The sequence below is a fragment of the Nicotiana tomentosiformis genome, chromosome 7 (genome assembly GCF_000390325.3).
Source record: "Nicotiana tomentosiformis chromosome 7, ASM39032v3, whole genome shotgun sequence".
NCBI lineage: Eukaryota > Viridiplantae > Streptophyta > Magnoliopsida > Solanales > Solanaceae > Nicotiana > Nicotiana tomentosiformis.
The window spans coordinates 120,081,525-120,100,395 of record NC_090818.1 but is presented as its reverse complement, the minus strand read 5'-3'; the positions used below and the strand labels follow the sequence as shown (position 1 = coordinate 120,100,395).

Here is an 18,871-nt window from a genome sequence, read left to right as displayed (position 1 = left end):
TTAAAATATGGTACAATGAAGGAAAAAGATCCATATAACCGATATCTACCTGAGAATAGATTTTAGGCTTGTTAGAAAACTTCTAATATTATTTTTTTAATTATTATTACTACTATTATATTATATATATAATTTATTTTTTCACATTCACTTTTATTTTATTTTGGTATGAAATACATGAGTTGAGCTTAAAGAAATAAGTAAGGATTCATATAATCAATCTCAACTTATTTGGAACTGAGACATAATAATTATTATTGTTAGTAATTATCGTAACCAAACGATTAATTATTTTTATTATGTCATCTTTTCATATACGTTAATTGTTTTTAAAACACGGGTAGAAATGGATGTCACATGTAATCTAAAGATTTAACAAATAGAAGATTGCATAAACATAAACAATAATATATTCAGTACATTACTCCTAGAGATGTGATGTCCAAAAAGGGACTACACATAACAAGAATTGATGGAGAAGAAGAAGAGACAAAACACTTTTGCTTTAATTTATTGAGAAATAACAAAGTGAATGCACTTCTCGTTTTGTTTATATAGGCTAATAAAATTGGTAAATTAATGTGCGCACAAAATTACATAAATAAAAAGACACACCATTTTCATCCCTTTTGTATTTTTGCCTTTTGGAAGATATAGGCTTGGACGCTCAACTACTCCAACAATTGCTATTAACAAAGTGGGACCCGTCTCAAGACTCCTCCCCTTCCCCCACCACACAACTCCCACACCCAATTAAAAAAAAAAAAAGACAAAAAAAAATAAGAAAAAAGGAAGAAGAAGGGTAGTTCACACAAAATAGGATAATCCTATGAAAGATTGACACTTCCACCGATGTACTTTTACATCCCACAACTTCAGCAGATCGCTTAGTTCACCAAATTAACGGCTTTATTTAACGCCAACATTCCGGTGTAAGGGAATGGTCTCTTTTGGAGTCTCGACAATAGTCATAGGCCAAGTAGTGACTATGAACCCAATTCATGGCTTGACGTTGTTGCCTGGTAAGGCGTCCGGACCGGGATGGCGAAGCGGACACAGGGTGGCACCATCGCGATGAATAGGCGGTGCAACCGCTTGCCTTAAAATTCGTGAATTTTCCGTAGAATGGTTGGTACCTATAATCGGCTTTGTATTTTCCATCCTCAGTTGCCCAAGAAGATGCATCCCATATTGATCCATATAACCACATTGGCCTTAGTGGAAATGTTGCAATACTCTTCCTAGCATACCTCCTTATTGGCACATCATCCACAAGAAATCTGAACCAAAACCAATCAAAATAACAATATAATGAATTATTTTTCAGATTTAGGAAATTCTACACACAAAAAAAATTACATGTAAACTTTTTGTGTGTGTGGGCCTAATGTATTTTGGACTCACATTCAATCTATGTGAGTGAAAAAAAAATGGTGGACCTTTTAGCTATTATGGAAAAAAGGACTACAACATGAATTTAATCCTCTTAACATGGTCCCCTCTATACTAAAAGAGAAATTGAAGTAATCAAAAAATACAACAGATGTCCTTAAATTCATTGGTGGGCAACCATGACTAAATTCAATTGGAGGACAACCATACTTTAGTGTCAAATGATTTTTGTCGGTAGAATATTTCCTTATCATTAACATTACTTATACAGCTCGGTCCACGAAACATCTGACATACATGCCGGGTTCGAAAAAAACCGTACTCCAACAAGTGTGATATAATCAGCTTACCTTAATGCAAACATCAGTAGTTGATTCCACAGTTCGAACTTGTAAACTATAGATCCAACGAAGTCAACTTTGTCGTTGCTCTAAGACTTTCATTTCTATCATTAAATTTACTTGAATGAAATAAATAAAAGGATTCATATAATAAATTAAGTAGTGCTTACATGATCTCTCTAGGACTCCACAAAATAGCATAGTGATGAAAATCCTTTGTTGGATCAAACCACAAATGAAACTTCATTTCTCTTCCTATAATTTTACCATCTCCACTTCCTCTAATATAAACATTGGTTTGCAATGTGTAAGGCTTCCCAAATGTTGTTCCAAGAAATTCTATGTCCACTTCATCATGGTACCCTGGATGGGCTTCATTATTTGAAAGCTGCCATATATTCCACTCATTAATAACTTAATTTCAACTAAAATGTACTAACTAAAAATATTTACACTGACAGTATATATAAACGAAATTATATTCTTACGTAGAAAGCTGTAATAACACCAGCAGTGTAACCAGGTTGAAGTTTAATAGAAGCACCAAAATACCCGGATCGAAATGGTTTAATTGACTTGAATCCACTTCCTATATATCATCACCAAGAATATATATCAGCGAGGAGTAAGTATTTCCATATAATTATATAACTACTAAAAAAACTGAAATTAGTGACGTAAATATTTTGTAGCTAAACTGAAAAATCTGTTGCTAATCTTATTTAAGAAAAATTCTGTTAGCGACATTCGCGACGAACTTAGCAGCTAAATCCAGATTTTTTTTGTAGTGATAAGAAATTAATTAGAAGTAGTAATACTATTCAAGTAAAGAAGGGAGTAATTAAAACTACCTGAATTTCTATCAAGCCAAATATTAATGCCATTATTATCTACATTTTGATGATTAGGACCCCAAAGGTTTTTAAAACCTTGATAGAAACTCATGGACTTAAACTTGGAACTTGGATAATAGCCAGGAGAAGGTGGCCAATAACCAGCATTTGTAGAAGGGAGAACAATGAGGAAGAGAAGAAAAGGGAGGAAAAAGATTGACATTATTGAATTGAAGAAGGAAAATGATAGAGAAAATGTGAAGAAAAATTGAAGACTTAGTAAATGGAGAGCTAGCAATTATACATATATGAATATGAATGCAGGTTAAAGACAAGATAGTGTTGAAAGGAAGGTGTTTATAGAAGGGGAAGAGCAATGGCAGTACAGTTTGATATAAATAAAAAGATGAGTGGACCCCAACATATATAGTAGTAGTAACATATAGTAACAGTGTAACACTAACTTCATTGGTTCTTTTTCTTTGTTTTCTTTTTTGGTTAAACAGTAAGATATTTTCTCCTTTTGTCTAAGGCAAGATTAGTACAGTTTCTTTTGAACTTTAGTTTTAAGAGAATTTTAATTGAATCCCCTTCATCGACATATTCGAGGGTTCAATAATTTGGCCTACACATAAAATGAAACTTTACCATCGTGGAGCGGCTTTTTGCAAAAACATGAGGGAAAAACTAAGTAAGATGTCGGAGAAGCTGCAAATTATATTGTATATATATATATATATATATATATATATATATATATATATAGTTAATAAATTTTATACATATAGCATATACTGTTTGAATTCAGTGGCGGAGTCAGAATTTTCATTAAGATTGGTCAAATATAATGAAATAAACTCACCAAGAAGTCAATGGGTGATCAATACATAGTATATATATATATATATATTTAAAAAAAAAACCTAACTACACAGTGTAACTTTTTGACAAAAAAGTGTCGGTTGACACCCGTTGAGTGCATGTGTCTCTGTCACTGATTGAGTTCCTTTTATATAAGAGAAACTTCTAATATAATGGAAAATGTGCTAAAAAAAAGTTGCTTTACGTTGTAGGTTTGAATCTCATGCATGGCATTCTAACATTTTTCTAAAGATCCATTCTCCATTATGATATCGAGCCATTTTGTTTATATACCTGATAAGGCACGATGAGAAAGGTAACAAGGTAAATTTAAGCGACGATAATTTTAATTATGGTAGAATATGATGCACTGCATTTTCAAGTTATTTCCTTTTGTCTAATTGAAAAAGAGGCCATTTGCAAAGAATAGTTATTTTTAAAAACTTTAGAAGGGAAAAAACTTAGCAAATGAAGACAAAATGAGATGTGCAAAGAAAAAAAAGAAAGGGAGGTAGATGAGAACGGTATCTATTAAATGTGCTCCTTTCTCTATTTGTCCGTGTGTACTTTATATTTTTTATTTAAAAAAAATGCAATATGGAAATAAAAAAGGAAAAAAAAGAAAGATAAATAGGGCTCTCTAGAGATTCAATGATTTATGTCTATCCTTCAATGAAAGCAACCGCAACTAGAGGCAATACTGGTGTATGAGGGAGACACTCTTGCCTTTAAATTAAAGCAATAAATTAATGAAGTACGTATGTTTTTTAAAATCTTTTTGCCATTTCGGTAAGATTAATTTTACCCTTCTTTTTACTATATGAATGTCAGTGTACGAGAAATGAAGGACGAAAAGTGGGTCCAATTTTCTGATTTGAGAGCAATGGTGATGTAAATATATGGTGAATAATGATGTCTTTGATAGTATTGGACTATTGGAACCTTTCTTTGTATGGTGGGATAAACAGGAGACCATTAAGGTTGACCGTGTTCAGTGACAGAGCTAGAAATTTTATCTAAAGGTGGTAAAATATAAAAAAGTAAATTTATTAAAAAAATAATGAGAATCAACATATAGTATATATATACATAAAAATAATTTTTTGACCTAGTTAAACAGTATAATTTTCCCGCAATGAAATTTAATTGAAAGTCCTCAACACAAGGTGGCTCTGCAACCGATAGTGGGATGAATATGATTCCTTTACCTTTTCAAAGACGAGAGTTTATCGAAAACAATATTTCTATCTTCTTAAGGCATGAGTAATATCTGTGTACACGCTATCCTCCAGACTTCACTTGTGAGATTATACTGAATTTATATTTGTTGTTGTTGCTCTAAATTAGATGTCTTGGGATTGAGTTTCAGAAATGTAACTTTTTTATAAAGAGCGCTTTCTCATTTAATAGGCTTCACGCGATTTGAATTCGGATTAGTCACTAATTCTATGCGAATACCAAATTAAAGACAAGTGGGAAATAAAAAGAAAAAGGATGTATAGAAGGTCTCCTTGCTGAGTCTTTATTGGCGAATTTCATTTTCTTTGGGGTACATATCAGTTTTGATTTCAGATACAATGAATTATTATTTGATGGACAATTGTGAAAGTGAACCATAGTGCTAAAGATAGCGAGTGATTTAACTTGAAGTTGATTATATATTTATTTTATCTCCTATATCTAACACGCCTTCTTCTGTAGAGTAATAACTTTGAGGAAGAGAGACGATAAGACTCATAAACCAGAATCTATGTTTACTCCAAGGTCAATGTTGAATGAACTTACTTTTGTCTAAATAATATATATATGTATCAGGAAATTAGCTAAATATTTATAAATAGTTAACTATCTTTGCTACTAAATGAGTATGTTTACTTCAACTAATAATTGCTTTCATCATTAATTACTCAACGAAAACGTCAAATTTATTTGATAATTAAAAAAAAATTAAGGTTGATCAAAATAAGATGTCAAACTCAATTTTACTACCATAAGCCTCCCTTGTCCTCTTTGGAAAAAATAAAAACAAAATAAGATGTCATTAGCAGACATTTCTTATCATAATTAATTAGTATATTAGACAAAAGAAGAGAGATAATTAGCAAGAATTGCCCTTGACATAACCAGAAGTTATATTTTTTTTAAAAGTCACCGGTTTCCAAAACCCAAAAAAATCCTATTCTTTTTTTTTTCTTGAATTTGTTTTCCTCTTTTCTTTCTTTTTGGCAGTAAGAGACTAGAGAATGCAAGAAAATAATAACTTGGGAAAAGTATATAGTATAACAGCTTCCAAAAATAATAACCGGTAAGATGTATATTTTTTGTATATTAAAGTATAATCTACATATAATATACATATTGTTTTATATATTTGGCTAGCGAATGTAATTATTTTTTATCGATGTGCCAAATCTTGACCTGATAATTTTCCTTTTTTAAAAAAAATAAAGAAGGGAATAGGGATGCAAATTTCATATGAAGTTTCGTTTTAATACTTCCATAAATAAATTAATCAAATGTTATCTTCCAAACCAGAAATTAAAAAAAGAAAAAAGAAAAGAAAAGAGGAGATCAAATGTATGGCTACATATTGTTGGCAATAAATGTTAAAACCTACTAACTAATAAGCAATAAATCTACAAGCATGTCACCTCCATATTATTATTTTTTCTTTTCTCTATCTTTTGACATTTTTTATAAAACTAACACCTCAAAGAGGTTTTACTGATCTGTGTGTGAAATTGCCAGATTGAAAAGGTTGACTTTCTGGTTATAATTTTTACTACAAATGTGTGAGTACCAAATATAGGACTGTACTTTGCATCACAATAGCCTCTTTCTTAGACCAAATATTGAACAATTTGTTTTCCACTGTTTTGTCGGCCGTTGGATTTAGATAATCTATAAATGGAAAGAAAAAAGTACTTAAGCTATATACATTGATAATTAATGGCGGAACAAGGTTTTTACCAAGGGGATTCGAATAATAAAGAAGTAAGCATGCGAATTTTTTTTAAAAACAAACTAATATCTATTGTATATATATATATATATATATAAATTAATTTTAATAGTGTAATTTTCATACATAGGAGATTCGAATTAACAGCCTTGCACCCCTAGTGTTGCCCTGCTGAAATTTTAATATTTCCTTCATGCTAGTGTATGTGAACCTTTTCGCTTTTTCGAGAGTTAATTTGACTAATCTTTGAAACTAAATAGAATTATATTAACTCAATATTATAAAATTAAAATTCAGATATTCAAAAATTATATGAAAAGTACTATAATGTGTACTTCTTCTCATGTTAATATGATAAAAAATATATTTCAGAATATTGGTCAAATTTTACATAGTTTGATCTCGAAATTGGAAAAAATTCACATAAACTGTACTGGTACAGAGTGATTAATTTTTATATACGATTAGTGTAGCTTAATATATTATAGTAAGTTCATTGCTTTTTTTTAAAACATATTATCAATTATCACTTATTATAAAACTTTATCTGTAATTATCTTGTAATTATTTTCACTATTTGAACTCAAGAAAGAAATTTAAGAGTCTTTTTCTCTCAAGTGAAAATGGGAAAAGGACTGGAAAAAAAGAGAGAGGGGAAATGGGGCCCATTGCCGACAGATGAAGAGGCCCAAAATAGCGTTGGTGGGGTATGGTCTATGGGCCCATTTGGTTATTACTTTAAGCTTGGGATTCTTGTGATAATATAAATCAAAAGGACAATGCACTATTTTGGGATGCTTCTCAAATCAAAGATACAATCTTTCTTATAAAAAAATGTTTTCTATTTTGTTTTTTCTTTTTATATTATGTTATTTTATTATCACTATTATTTTATATTCTATCCAAATTGGTAAGGACTTTAAATTGGCCAAATTTTGGAAGATATTAGATGCTTTTGGAAGGGATTTTGTCCAATGCAAAAGTGAACATTTTGTCGAAAATGAAATTATTTGAATTATTTGCAAAGTGGAGAAACTCTCATTTGTATATATTCGAGGTTAAAGAATCTACCTAGGAGTTGATAACCTGTGAAATTTTGATGCATAAAAGTTGCATAGACATGTCACAAAAGTTTATTTTTTTTCCATGGACACTGGTACTGTTTTATATAATAGCTTATATTATGACGACACATGTGAAGAATGATGAGTTTCTCATTGAGTCAGAATCGAAAACTATTTTTCTATCTTCACAAGTAGCGATAAAGTCTATATACACATTACCCTTCTCATATTTCACTTATGAAATTACACTCAAATTTTGTTATTGTTGTTATACATATGAAGAATGACTAGCTAGGTAATTGGTCAGTCAACTCAATGTTATTCCTAGTTTGAAGAATTACCTAAATAGTCGCTCAACAAATCGTTTAAACTATAAGTCCATGATGGATATAAAATTAGTGTATAATATATGTATAACGATATACAATCAATATATAGTATATGTATATCTTCTAGGAAAAGTAAATGGTAAATTCGACCGGTTATTTATGTAAAGAATTCTTTTATTTTTTCTTTAATGATAAACATACTTATATTAGTTAATTACCTATCTAATTGTCATTTGTTTTTCATCTAATGATAAAAAATTCTTATTCCATACGGATTACCCAAATCACTAGCTACTTATACACACCATTCTTGTTGCAAGTATGAAAGAGATTCATTAATTATGTACTTATCCACTATATTTTAATCTCTTGTTAAGGGTATTTTATTGACTCAAGCATTGAAACCTTTTCGAAAGTTTAAAATTTTCTTCCTCCTTTTCGTGCTAAGGATGAAAATACTAGCAATAAATACAAATAGCGCCTTAAATAAGATACATGATAAAATATGCATTTATCAATCAAATTTGAGTGTGGCTGATGAGTGAATGATGGTGGGCACAGTGATGTTAATTGCATGCAACATCATAAAAACATCAATTTCATGTAGAGGCGGAGCGGGAATTCAATTTGGATTTTCGAATAATGACTTTAAGTACTTATAATTAGATTCTAAATTTAATATTTATAGATATTTAAAATATTTAGTGACACAAATATACTACTTGAATAAAAACTATTGGGTTCGACGAAATCCGTACTCGAGCTTCTAGTTCTGCCCCTCATTTCACGAGATAGTATTAAAGTGAAATGATATTCTTGATAACAATAGGTGTGATGGTGCCAATTTTTGTTGAACAATTAATTAGCACCATCTTTAATATGGTGGCCAAAGCTTGTACCTTATTGTGACTTTTCACGAATATATTTGAACTAATGAAGGAACAAAATGTGGGATATAGTATCCTACTAATTAATAAGTAACCAAATGAGAACAAATTCTCAATTTTATTTGATAGTGATGTTATGTTTTTTTCCTTTTTCATTGGGTGAACCTTATCTTCAAGCAAAGGTGAAGAAAGCACACTCTTTTCGAGACGTGGGCCCGCCCGATTCGCATATCTACGTGCTTTAACTGCTTATTTGAACTCTGTGAAGCATGCCTAGTTGATTTCCTATTTTTCCTTGTTCTTTATCAGTCTTAACTGTAGAATTCTTGCTATTAACTATGGTATTTATCGGTTGAGTTGTGTGTTTACTTTTGCGACTATGAGGCAGTTTCTCGGGAGTTCTGCCTGCATATTTACTTTTGAGACTACGAGACGGTTCCTCGGGAGTTCTCCCTGCATATTTACTTTTGAGATTACGAGGTGGTTCCTCAGGAGTTCTACCTGCATATTTACTTTTGAGACTACGAGGTGGTTCCTCAGGAGTTCTCCTTGCATATTTACTTTTGAGACTACAAGGAGGTTCCTCGAGTGTTCTCGCTGTACATTACTTTTGAGACTACAAGGCGGTTCTCGGGAGTTCTCCCTGTATATTTACTTTTGAGACTACGAGGCGGTTCCTCGGGAGTTCTCCCTGCACATTTACTTTTGAAACTACGAGGCGATTTCTCGGGAGTTCTCCCTGTATATTTACTTTTGAGACTATGAGGCGGTACCTCGGGAGTTCTCCCTGCATGTTTATTTTGGGACTACGAGACGGTATCTCGGGAGATCCCCTGCTGTTTATTCCTGTGTGTTGCATTGTTATATCACTGCATTTTCTTTTTGTTAAATTCCAGTATCTTATTATACTATTTTATTTTTCTGCTTTATTTATTATATACCAGTGGGCCTGACCTGACCTCGTCACTACTCTACTGAGGTTAGGCTTGGCACTTACTGGGTACCGTTGTGGTGTACTCATGCTACTCTTCTGCATATATTTTTTTGTGTGCAGATCTAGGTGCTTCTTATTAGCCCCGCTACTAGCTGAGAGTACTTGTTATTGTACGGAGACTTCAAGGTACATCTGTCGCGTCCGCAGACCTCAGAGTCCCCCTCTATTCTCTCTTATGTCATTTATCTTCCGTACTTCTTTTGTTAGACTCTAGTGTATAGAGATACTAGTTTTTTTCTGTAGCTTGTGACTTATGATGTTTCGGATTTTGGGAAGACTGTTTATTATAGAGTATTAGTTATTGTACATGCCGAGCGGTATTGTTATTAGTTATTTAATTATCCACTGTTGTTAGTTGCCAAGTTTTACTTTCGTTTTTGTTATATTTCCGCAATTTGTTAGGCTTACCTAGTCGTAGAGACTAGGTGCCGCCACGACGTTATACGGAGGGAGTTTGGGTCGTGACAAATTCATCAATTGATAAAACTTTCGTACGTAGTAATGTATATGATTGATCATCAATTACAGTATAGTGTGTGTGTGTGATTGATCATCAAAAGGTAAAAGGTCTTGACCGATATTTATTAATCTATGTGATTTGTAATTAGTTATAAAACGAATGAATATATAAGACGAAATGTGAAATTCGAATAAAATAAACGTCTCATAAATATACCTTTATTTTTTTATTATGATTGATTAATTATATATATGTGTGAATAAAATATATGGTTATAATTTATTAAAAGTAAATAGTTAATATAATTATTTATAAAGATTATGGTTATAGTTTATAATTATTTATAGTAAATATATATATATATATATATATATATATATATATATATATATATATATGAATAAAATAAATGCTTATAGTTTATATTAATTTTTTATAATTTATAATATTTTAAGAAATAAAAACACACAAAAAATAATTTAGTTTTTTTTAAAAAAAAATAACAGACCAAAGTTGGTCGGTTAATGATCAAACAAAGTCAACACCCGGTCACTTAGTGTACCGACCAACATTACCGACCAACATTGGTCGGTAATTCTAAATCCAGATCCCAAATACGGAATTTTTTCCTCATTTCTCTTACTCTCTTCTCAAAATTTTCTAACTTCCCCCTCTCTTCTCCCTCACACACACAACACCCTTCCCCATCTCCTTCTCTATTTTCCTCACACAAATCTCATTCCCCACCCCCACGTTGCCACTGCCCCCCGCCGCTACCCGTTGTTACGGCCTTCACTGCCTCCACTGCCTCCCCCCCTCCACCTCCTAAAAATTTGAGGTTTCGATTTGAACTTACATTGTTTGTATAATTTTAATATCTTGTTATTTCGTTATGAATTAGTTAATTATTGTTTAAATTGATTGTTGAAATTTGAATTTTATTGAAATCTAGGGTTTAGGTCATGTTAAAATTGAATTGAATTGAATTGATTATCTAGGGTGTAAATTCAATGTTTAAGTTTGTATTGACCTGAGTAGTTTTGTTAGGAATTGGAAGTTTAACTTTGAATTGAATTGTGTTTTTAGGATATGTTCTTGTGAATTGAACTTTTAGTGTATGAATTGAATTTTTAGGGGTAATTGAATTGTTTAGGGTATTAATTGAATTGTTTAGGGTATGGGTTGAACTGTTAGAATATGAATGAACTTTTAGGGGTAATGGTTGAACTTTTTGGATGTGAATTGAACTTTTAGGGATAATTGTTGAATCTTTTGGGTGTAATTATTAAAAATTAATTATCTTAATTAACTAAAAATAATTTAATTAATTTATAATTATAGAATATATTAAGTAGTTGTAATACTTATGGAAATATCTCATTTTTTTTATTTGTATAGATGGAACATCGTACTTGGATGTACAATAGGAATTATCCTAATCGGCGGGGATTGAGGGAGGATTTTGTACAAAGGGTTGATGACTTTATTAGACATACAATGTGTGAAGTTTAAAAAATCGGAGGAAGTTAAGCTTCATCTTTATAGGAAAGGGTTTATAGAGAATTACTTTGTATGGACTAATCATAGAGAGATCGATGGTAGCCGTGGAATATTTCATAATATGGTTGTTGGTGAAAGTAGTAGGTCGGTAGAGAATAGAAACCATGATTCTAGAATTCAGGATATGGTTACAGATGCTTTTGGGATGCACTCCGGGGGTGAGCCCAATGAAAATGTTGAACAAACTCCTAATAATGATGCAGAACGTTTTTATGAACAGTTAGAGGAAGCTAGTCGTCCACTACGTGAAGGAAGTCTGCACTCTGAGCTATCTATTGCAGTTAAATTACTAAGTATCAAATCTGATTGGAATATTTCTCAAACGGCCATGGACTCTTTCATTGACTTTATAAGTGAACTAGTTAACCCAAATATCAACTTACCTGGTGATTTCTATAAGGCAAAAAAATTGGTTTCTAAATTAGGACTTGTTGGAATGCAAGGAAGAGGGACTTCCTCACAGGGCGAAGAACTTAATAGGGAGAGCCTCTCGGCTATGCGGGAAACAATGACAAAGCTTACATCCGAGCTAGAAGCAGCCAAGGAAAGAGAAAGGCTTAGAGATGCTCAATTCCTTGGTATGCAAGCTCAGATCAAAACTCTCCTTTCTACTGGAGCTTTTCCGTTGCCCCGGTCTCATGAGTCATCGCCAGAGTCTCGGCCTCCACGTGATCGTTCCTCCCATCCTCCCCCTGATCATTCCTCTCGTCTGACCCGTGATCGTTCTTCCCGTCCTCCATAAGACCGTTCTCTATACCGTCTTGTAGATGAAAGTTCATCAGATGATGATGATATTGTAGAAAATATCCCTTGACCAATACTTTGATATACTTTGAACTAGACTAATAAAACTAATTTTGAATTAGATTGAACAATTTTGAACTTGTTGTAATTACTTAGTTTTTGCTTGGTTTTGGATTGTGATGTTTAATTGAACTTTAATTTGTTAGTTTTAAAGTATTAATTGGATATTTGGTTGTTGTTGTTGTTGGATGTTTGGTTGGATTTGTGGTGAATTAGGGGTTGTATGTGGTGAATTAGTGGCTATAAGATGTGAATTGGATGTATTGGTAAACTGTTTTTATTTGGTAGGTGGTGTAGCTACCAAAACAGGCTTTTTCTGTCAAAATTAATCTTAGAAAATCGACCAACCTTGGTCGGTATCTAATAAAAAAATTAAAATTATAAATTATCGACCAATGTTGGTCGATTAATGCACATTTATTTCCCAGAAATTCAAATTACCGACCAAAGTTGGTCGGTAAGTTGCTTGCCCTGTCCAGTTTACCGACCAACGTTGGTAGGTAGTTTTAAATTTCAATTATTTATAAAAAACAAATTTCAATACCGATCAAAATTAGTCGGTAAGCAAAATTAATAAATTTAATACACCGACCAAGTTTGGTCGGTAAAATTAAATTATTAAAATAATATTCCGACCAATATTGGTCGATAAGTCAATTAAATTGTCAGATGGTCGTGTAGAGCATACCAACCAATGTTGGTCGGTAATTTCCAACCGACCTTGGTCGGTATGCTCTTCCGACTTTCAAAATACCGACCGCGCGATAATGGTCGTGTTTTGGACAGTTATTGGTCATTACCGACCTACGTTGGTCGGTTTTTGTGGACGGATTTTCTAGAATTTCTAGTAGTGATGTTCTTCTTTTCTTATTTTTTGCGTTCAAGAAATTTCTTTTGTTGTGCTCCTTAGATTTCTTATCATATTAGGAAATGACGGATGATAAGATTTCTATCTCTACCGGTTAATTTTTGTTAAGCGGTTGAATGAATGGTTGTTTAAGTTAATTCTTTTATTTATTTTGCAGAACTAATCCTTTTATGTGGAAAGGATATAGGAAACAAGATCATGTATTCGACGTCTGTACTAAAATTTCATCAGACGATTAAAGGAAGAATATAAATGATATATTGAAGAACACAATCCACAACTAGGGATGTGTTCTAAAGTTTACGATTTCCTTCAACATAGAGAAGGAAAGGAATCATAAATTGTGTAAGGGGAAGGATTAGAGAATAGTGAAATTGTACCTACACCTATTGAAATACATATGTTTTATGTAACAATGCTTAACTAAAACACATAACTTTTATCATTAACTTAATTTGTCAATCATATTAGGGATTATGAAAAGAAAATTGAATAGTAGTTGAAAAGTTTGAAAGCAAAGCATTGTTGTTTTTAGATCTAACCATTTAGCGTTCAGAACCCACTAACCCGACTAATCTGGATTCACATAGCATAGGGCGTATAAGGGGGAAGCGCTCCCTATGAGAGATTTCTTCATTTTCTGAGCTCGAACTCGAGACCTTTGGTTAATGATAGAGGAATATCATCCATCTCACCACACCTCTTGGTGATAAAGAGAAACATTATGTTATAAAGTTAGTTTAGCTTGTTTTCGACTTCACGGTTACAAATATATCTCAAGCTTTATATCCATTCTTTAAGTAGAGTATACAAAGACCATCAAAGAGTGTAATGGGATTAATAAAAAAAATCACCCTTAACCAGATGTTTATTATTAAGCCTTGGGATGGAGAAACTCAGGAACACTTCTCTCTTTAGTGTATGCTATGTGTATGTGGCATGAATCGAGATTAGTCGCCAATGAGTTTCGAATACCTAATTCAAATATCAAAGATAGCAAAAAATTTCTGCTTAAGTTTTATACAACACTTGAACCAGCTACTCATCAAAAGTTCATTCAAGAAATCTTCCTACATACTAATATTTTGTTGGAAATATCATCAGTTGACATTTCAAGATATTGATAGCAGACATACATATCAAATTAAGAAATTCCTTTGAATGGAGTAATACAGAAAGATTACTTGAAAAAAATAAGTGAAGAATGTTTCAACATCTCCCTGTCTACGAGTAATGACTAGTAACTTGCTCCTCAATGCTTAACAGAGAAAACTAGTTGGAAAAAAGTTAGGGTATAATCATACCGAAATGTTGCAGTCCTAGGCATTAAATTTATCGTTCGATGCTTCCCAAGAGTAATTTGAAGAGGAAGGGGCTCGGCGGGGTGATGTTTGGCTAAAATTCCATATTTTTGCATATAATTTACCTTGCATTATACCTCGATCTTGTTAATTTTTGTGTGAATATTTGTGACTCGGGCTTAATAATGTTATTTATATGTATAAGAGTCAATTGGAAGTGATTTTGAAAGTTTTCATGCAAAGTGAAGTAAAAAAAAGAAGAATCTAGAAGAAGTATAAGTTTGGTGCCCAGATCCCGGACAACAAAGTAGGGTTCACTTCGCGAGACCGAGACCGGAGCAAAAGAAACCAGAAAAGTCCTGGACAGCGAAGCAAGGGTCACTTGCCAGACCGGGACTAAAGAAAAAAATGTCACCTTCTCCCATCCGAATTAGGAGAAGCCCATTTCGCCCCAACAATTATAAATACATCAAGAAAATGTGTTTTTAGGGAAAGACACTACTTTGGAAGAAGAGAAGACTTTGAGAACATTATTTGGAGGCAAGAACATCACGTAGAATAACCTTTGGAGGAGAAAATCACCGAGTTTTTCATTCCTTCATCTTTTCTTTGTAATTTGTTTATGCAAAGTACTTGGAAAATTATTACTACGAACATGAGTGGCTAAGCCTCTAGTTTCCAGGGTTGTGGTTGACATGGTTATTAATATTTATTAATTACATCTTCGTTAATTCAGATTATCATCTTGTGGTTGTTTCTTTAATTCTAGTTTTAACTTATGAATTGTTGTGCTACCAATTCACCCTACTATCTATGCTATGCTTGGGAAAGCCGTGTTTAAATTAGAATAGAATTAAAGAGAGCTTGTTTCTGAACCCGTAGCTCGGGGAATGATTTTGCGGTTAGGATAGGATTATACCTAACAGTCTTGCTTAGTTGAATACCGTATTATATTAGTTCATGATAGACTCAATACCATAGGAATATAGAATTGATATATTGTGGATAGGCGAGTAGTATTGTGGGAACATGCTATTCATATAAATGATCCGGTCAATTAGCAACCATTGATAATTTGGATTAACAAGTATGGTTATTGAACTTAATAGGATTGATAAATTGACCACAACCCTGGAATCTTCATCTCCTCTGAGTAAAATCCAAAACACACGTTTGCATCCCTGATAAATTAGCTAATTACTTGTTCGATATTTGCAAGAGTAGTTTAGTAGATAAACAACATTTATGATTATCTTGGACAGCTAATTTATTTTAGATTGTTTAGTTAACGATTAATCTAAGTCTCTGTGGGTTCGACATCCAACTTTGGAGTCACTTTATTACTTGACGGCCATGTTTACTTGCATGTACTTGGGGAACCAACAAGTTTTTGGCGTCGTTGCCGGGGACTTAGTTATTGATTGTTTATATAAGTTAAGCTTTTAGTTGATTTCTGTTCAAGTTTTAATTTTTCTATTTAGTTATTTTTCTAGATTAGACTTTTACTTTAATCTTTACAGGTTTTGTTTATTTTTTCTTTTTGTAAATATTTTTATTTTTATAACAATTTGATTTTTCTCTTAGTATGTTCATAGTTCTCCCAAAATGATATCTGGGGATGAAATATCCAGAGGTAAGGTTACTGATGAAGACGCTTGGTTGACGGAAGACTTTTATGGCCCATCTTTTTGGGCTTGTCATGATCTGAACTCTGGAAGGTCTGAATTTGAATATGGGAGTAAGGGTTGGTATTGGGACGGATATTCACGATTAAGGGAATATGCGGAATGACGTTATCTTCTAACAAAGTTAGTGAATGATTGGTCGAAAGAGAGAGTTGATCTTGCACAAGAAATTGACAAGTTTGGATTGGCTTTGCACAACTTGGATGTAGATTTAAGTGCAAAGGTTGATGCATTCAACGCCCAACAATTTAATGATGAGTTATGTGAAACTGAAAAAAATCTTCTAGACCAAATTGAGGGGCTAAAATGAGAATACCAAACATTAAACCATATTTTTCTTGAGGATGCCAATGTTGAGAAGAATGTTCTAGAGTCATATGAGGAAGTAAATAATATTATATTTGAAGACTCTAGTGTGTGTACATATGGGGATGTAAATAGTTACCCAATTCTAGAGTTGGGGCGTACTGGTCCTCATTCCATACATTTTTCGACATTGTGTTTGGATGATGATATGAAAATCAAGTCATCTAAGCCTTTGAAGGAGCCAATGGACGAGGATCAAGGTGCTTATATTCTTGAATTTATTGTGCCAGAGAGAAAGAATTACATACCTCATCTGAAGGCCAAGAAGTGTAGAATGCGAAATTGGTTACTTGGCTCGATTACATTTGTCCCACCACCCTAAGAGCATAGCAAAAAGCTTGAAGCCAAATTGGGGGCTCAATTCACAAGTTTGAGATGGAGACAAAAAGTGGTTCAAGTCGTGTCACGATATTAAATCAGGCGCTTGTTGGGAGGCAACCCAGCTTTACTGTATTGTTTTGCTTTATTTGTGCATTGGGGACACTGCATTCTTTTAAGTGTGGAGTAGGAGAATTCCTCTAGATAATTAGTAGTGGTATGTTAGAAAAATATTAACTTCTTATTTGGTTTTAGCTTCTTATTTTTGTTTTCGTAGTTGTGTAGTATTTTAGTAGCTTAATATTTAAATGTGGAAAATAAGAAAAATCGGAAAAAAGAAGTAGAAAAATTAAATTTTTCCCAACGATGGATCTCTTAGACAGTTTTCAGAAGGGATTAAAGTCTAAACAAAAATCCAAAAATATATCTTTTAGTTTCCTTTAGGTAGTAAAAATCCTCTGTGATTTTTCTTTGTTCCTCGGTTCTTTTTCATGGGATGTAGTTTGAACCGGGTAGTAGTTTTTTCTTTTCTTTTCTTTTTTTAGAGTAAGACTTAGGAAAAAATGGAGGAAGAAATATGAGATTCCTAGGCGCCCTTGACTTGTTTGATAGTAGCATATTTAGGCTTTGGCATGTGTAGTATCTTCCCTGTGTGCTAAAATTACTTATGATGCCTTGGTTATTTGGATAGTATGTTTTGTGACGTATATGTCTCATTTTCTTGACTTATGTTCACTTTGTACTTAATGCTTAATATCTCGTGGCTCCGTGAATACTTGCATTAGTTTAAGAGTCGGAATGAGACCGTCCTTAGTGAGTCATGTGCCATGTGTGAAATGAGATTTTTCTGTAATCCATGTCATTGTACTTGTGTTTAGAACTTGCCCGGTATGTGAGTCGAAACGAAATATTAGGTGAGGCTCGGTTTGAAAAATAATTTTAGGATTTCTTTGATCTTTTCGAGCTGTATTGCAATCACAAATAAAATCTATCCCTAGTTAACCATTTTGAGCCTATAGATTGTTATTTGGCACCCACATTACAAGCCTATACCATTTTTATTTTTAATTGATGTTGTTTTGATCTTTTTATCTCTTAAAGCACTTTAATTGTGAAATGAGCGCTAAAAGAAGTAAGGAGAGAATTTGGGTGGCTTTCGAGTGGAATCAATGAAAGGAAGAAAGGGTGCATTTGTTTTGTAAAAGAATACACCACTAGCGATAATCAAGTTGTTGGCAACGACGCCAAAAACTTGTTGGTTCCCCAAGTACATGCAAGTATACGTGGCCATCAAGTAATAAAGTAACTCGAAAATCAGATGTCGAACCCACAGAGACTTAGATCAACTGTTAACTAAGCAAACTAAAATCAGATAATTGTCCAAGATAATCAAGAGTGATGTTTTTCTATTAATCTACTATTGCGAAAATTAAACAAGTAACGACTAATATATCAAGAATGCAAATGTGTATGATGAGATTGTAATTCATAGGAAGGGTTGTGGTTGGTTAATCAATCGTATTAAGTTCAATAATTGCACTTGTTAATCCAGATTATCTATGGTTGCTAATTGACCGGATCGTTTATATAAATAGCATATTCCCACAATACTACTCGCATATCCACGATATATCAATCATATATTCCTATGGTATTGAGTCTATCATGAACGAATATAATACGACATTTAACTAAGCAAGACCGTTAAGTATATTCCTATCCTAACCGCGAAATCTTTCTCCGAGCCATGAGTTCAGAAATAAGCCCTCTTTAATTCTACTCTAATCTAAACATGGCTTTCCCAAGCATAGCATAGATAGTAGGGTGAATTGCTAGCTACGATAAT

At 32.7% G+C, this 18,871-nt stretch overlaps 1 protein-coding gene across 1 annotated transcript; it reads right to left on the bottom strand.

Annotated features, from left to right (window-relative positions):
- Positions 1 to 487: 487 nt before the first annotated feature.
- Positions 488 to 2,924, bottom strand: LOC104105268 (probable xyloglucan endotransglucosylase/hydrolase protein 32). The gene is made up of 4 exons (XM_009613524.4): positions 2,585 to 2,924; positions 2,222 to 2,322; positions 1,904 to 2,121; positions 488 to 1,280 (listed from the first exon to the last, which is right to left on the bottom strand). Exons 1-4 carry the CDS (start codon positions 2,787 to 2,789, stop codon positions 914 to 916), a joined length of 891 nt encoding a protein of 296 aa, XP_009611819.1. The 5' UTR covers positions 2,790 to 2,924; the 3' UTR covers positions 488 to 913.
- Between the last annotated feature and the right edge of the window lie 15,947 nt (positions 2,925 to 18,871).

Coding starts and splice junctions, on each gene's coding strand:
- LOC104105268 (XM_009613524.4), bottom strand. CDS start 2,789: ATGTCAATCTTTTTCCTCCCTTTTCTTCTCTTCCTCATTGTTCTCCCT. Junction 2,323..2,584: donor TTGGCTTGATAGAAATTCAG/GTAGTTTTAATT, acceptor GATGATATATAG/GAAGTGGATTCAAGTCAATT. Junction 2,122..2,221: donor GTGTTATTACAGCTTTCTAC/GTAAGAATATAA, acceptor AATATATGGCAG/CTTTCAAATAATGAAGCCCA.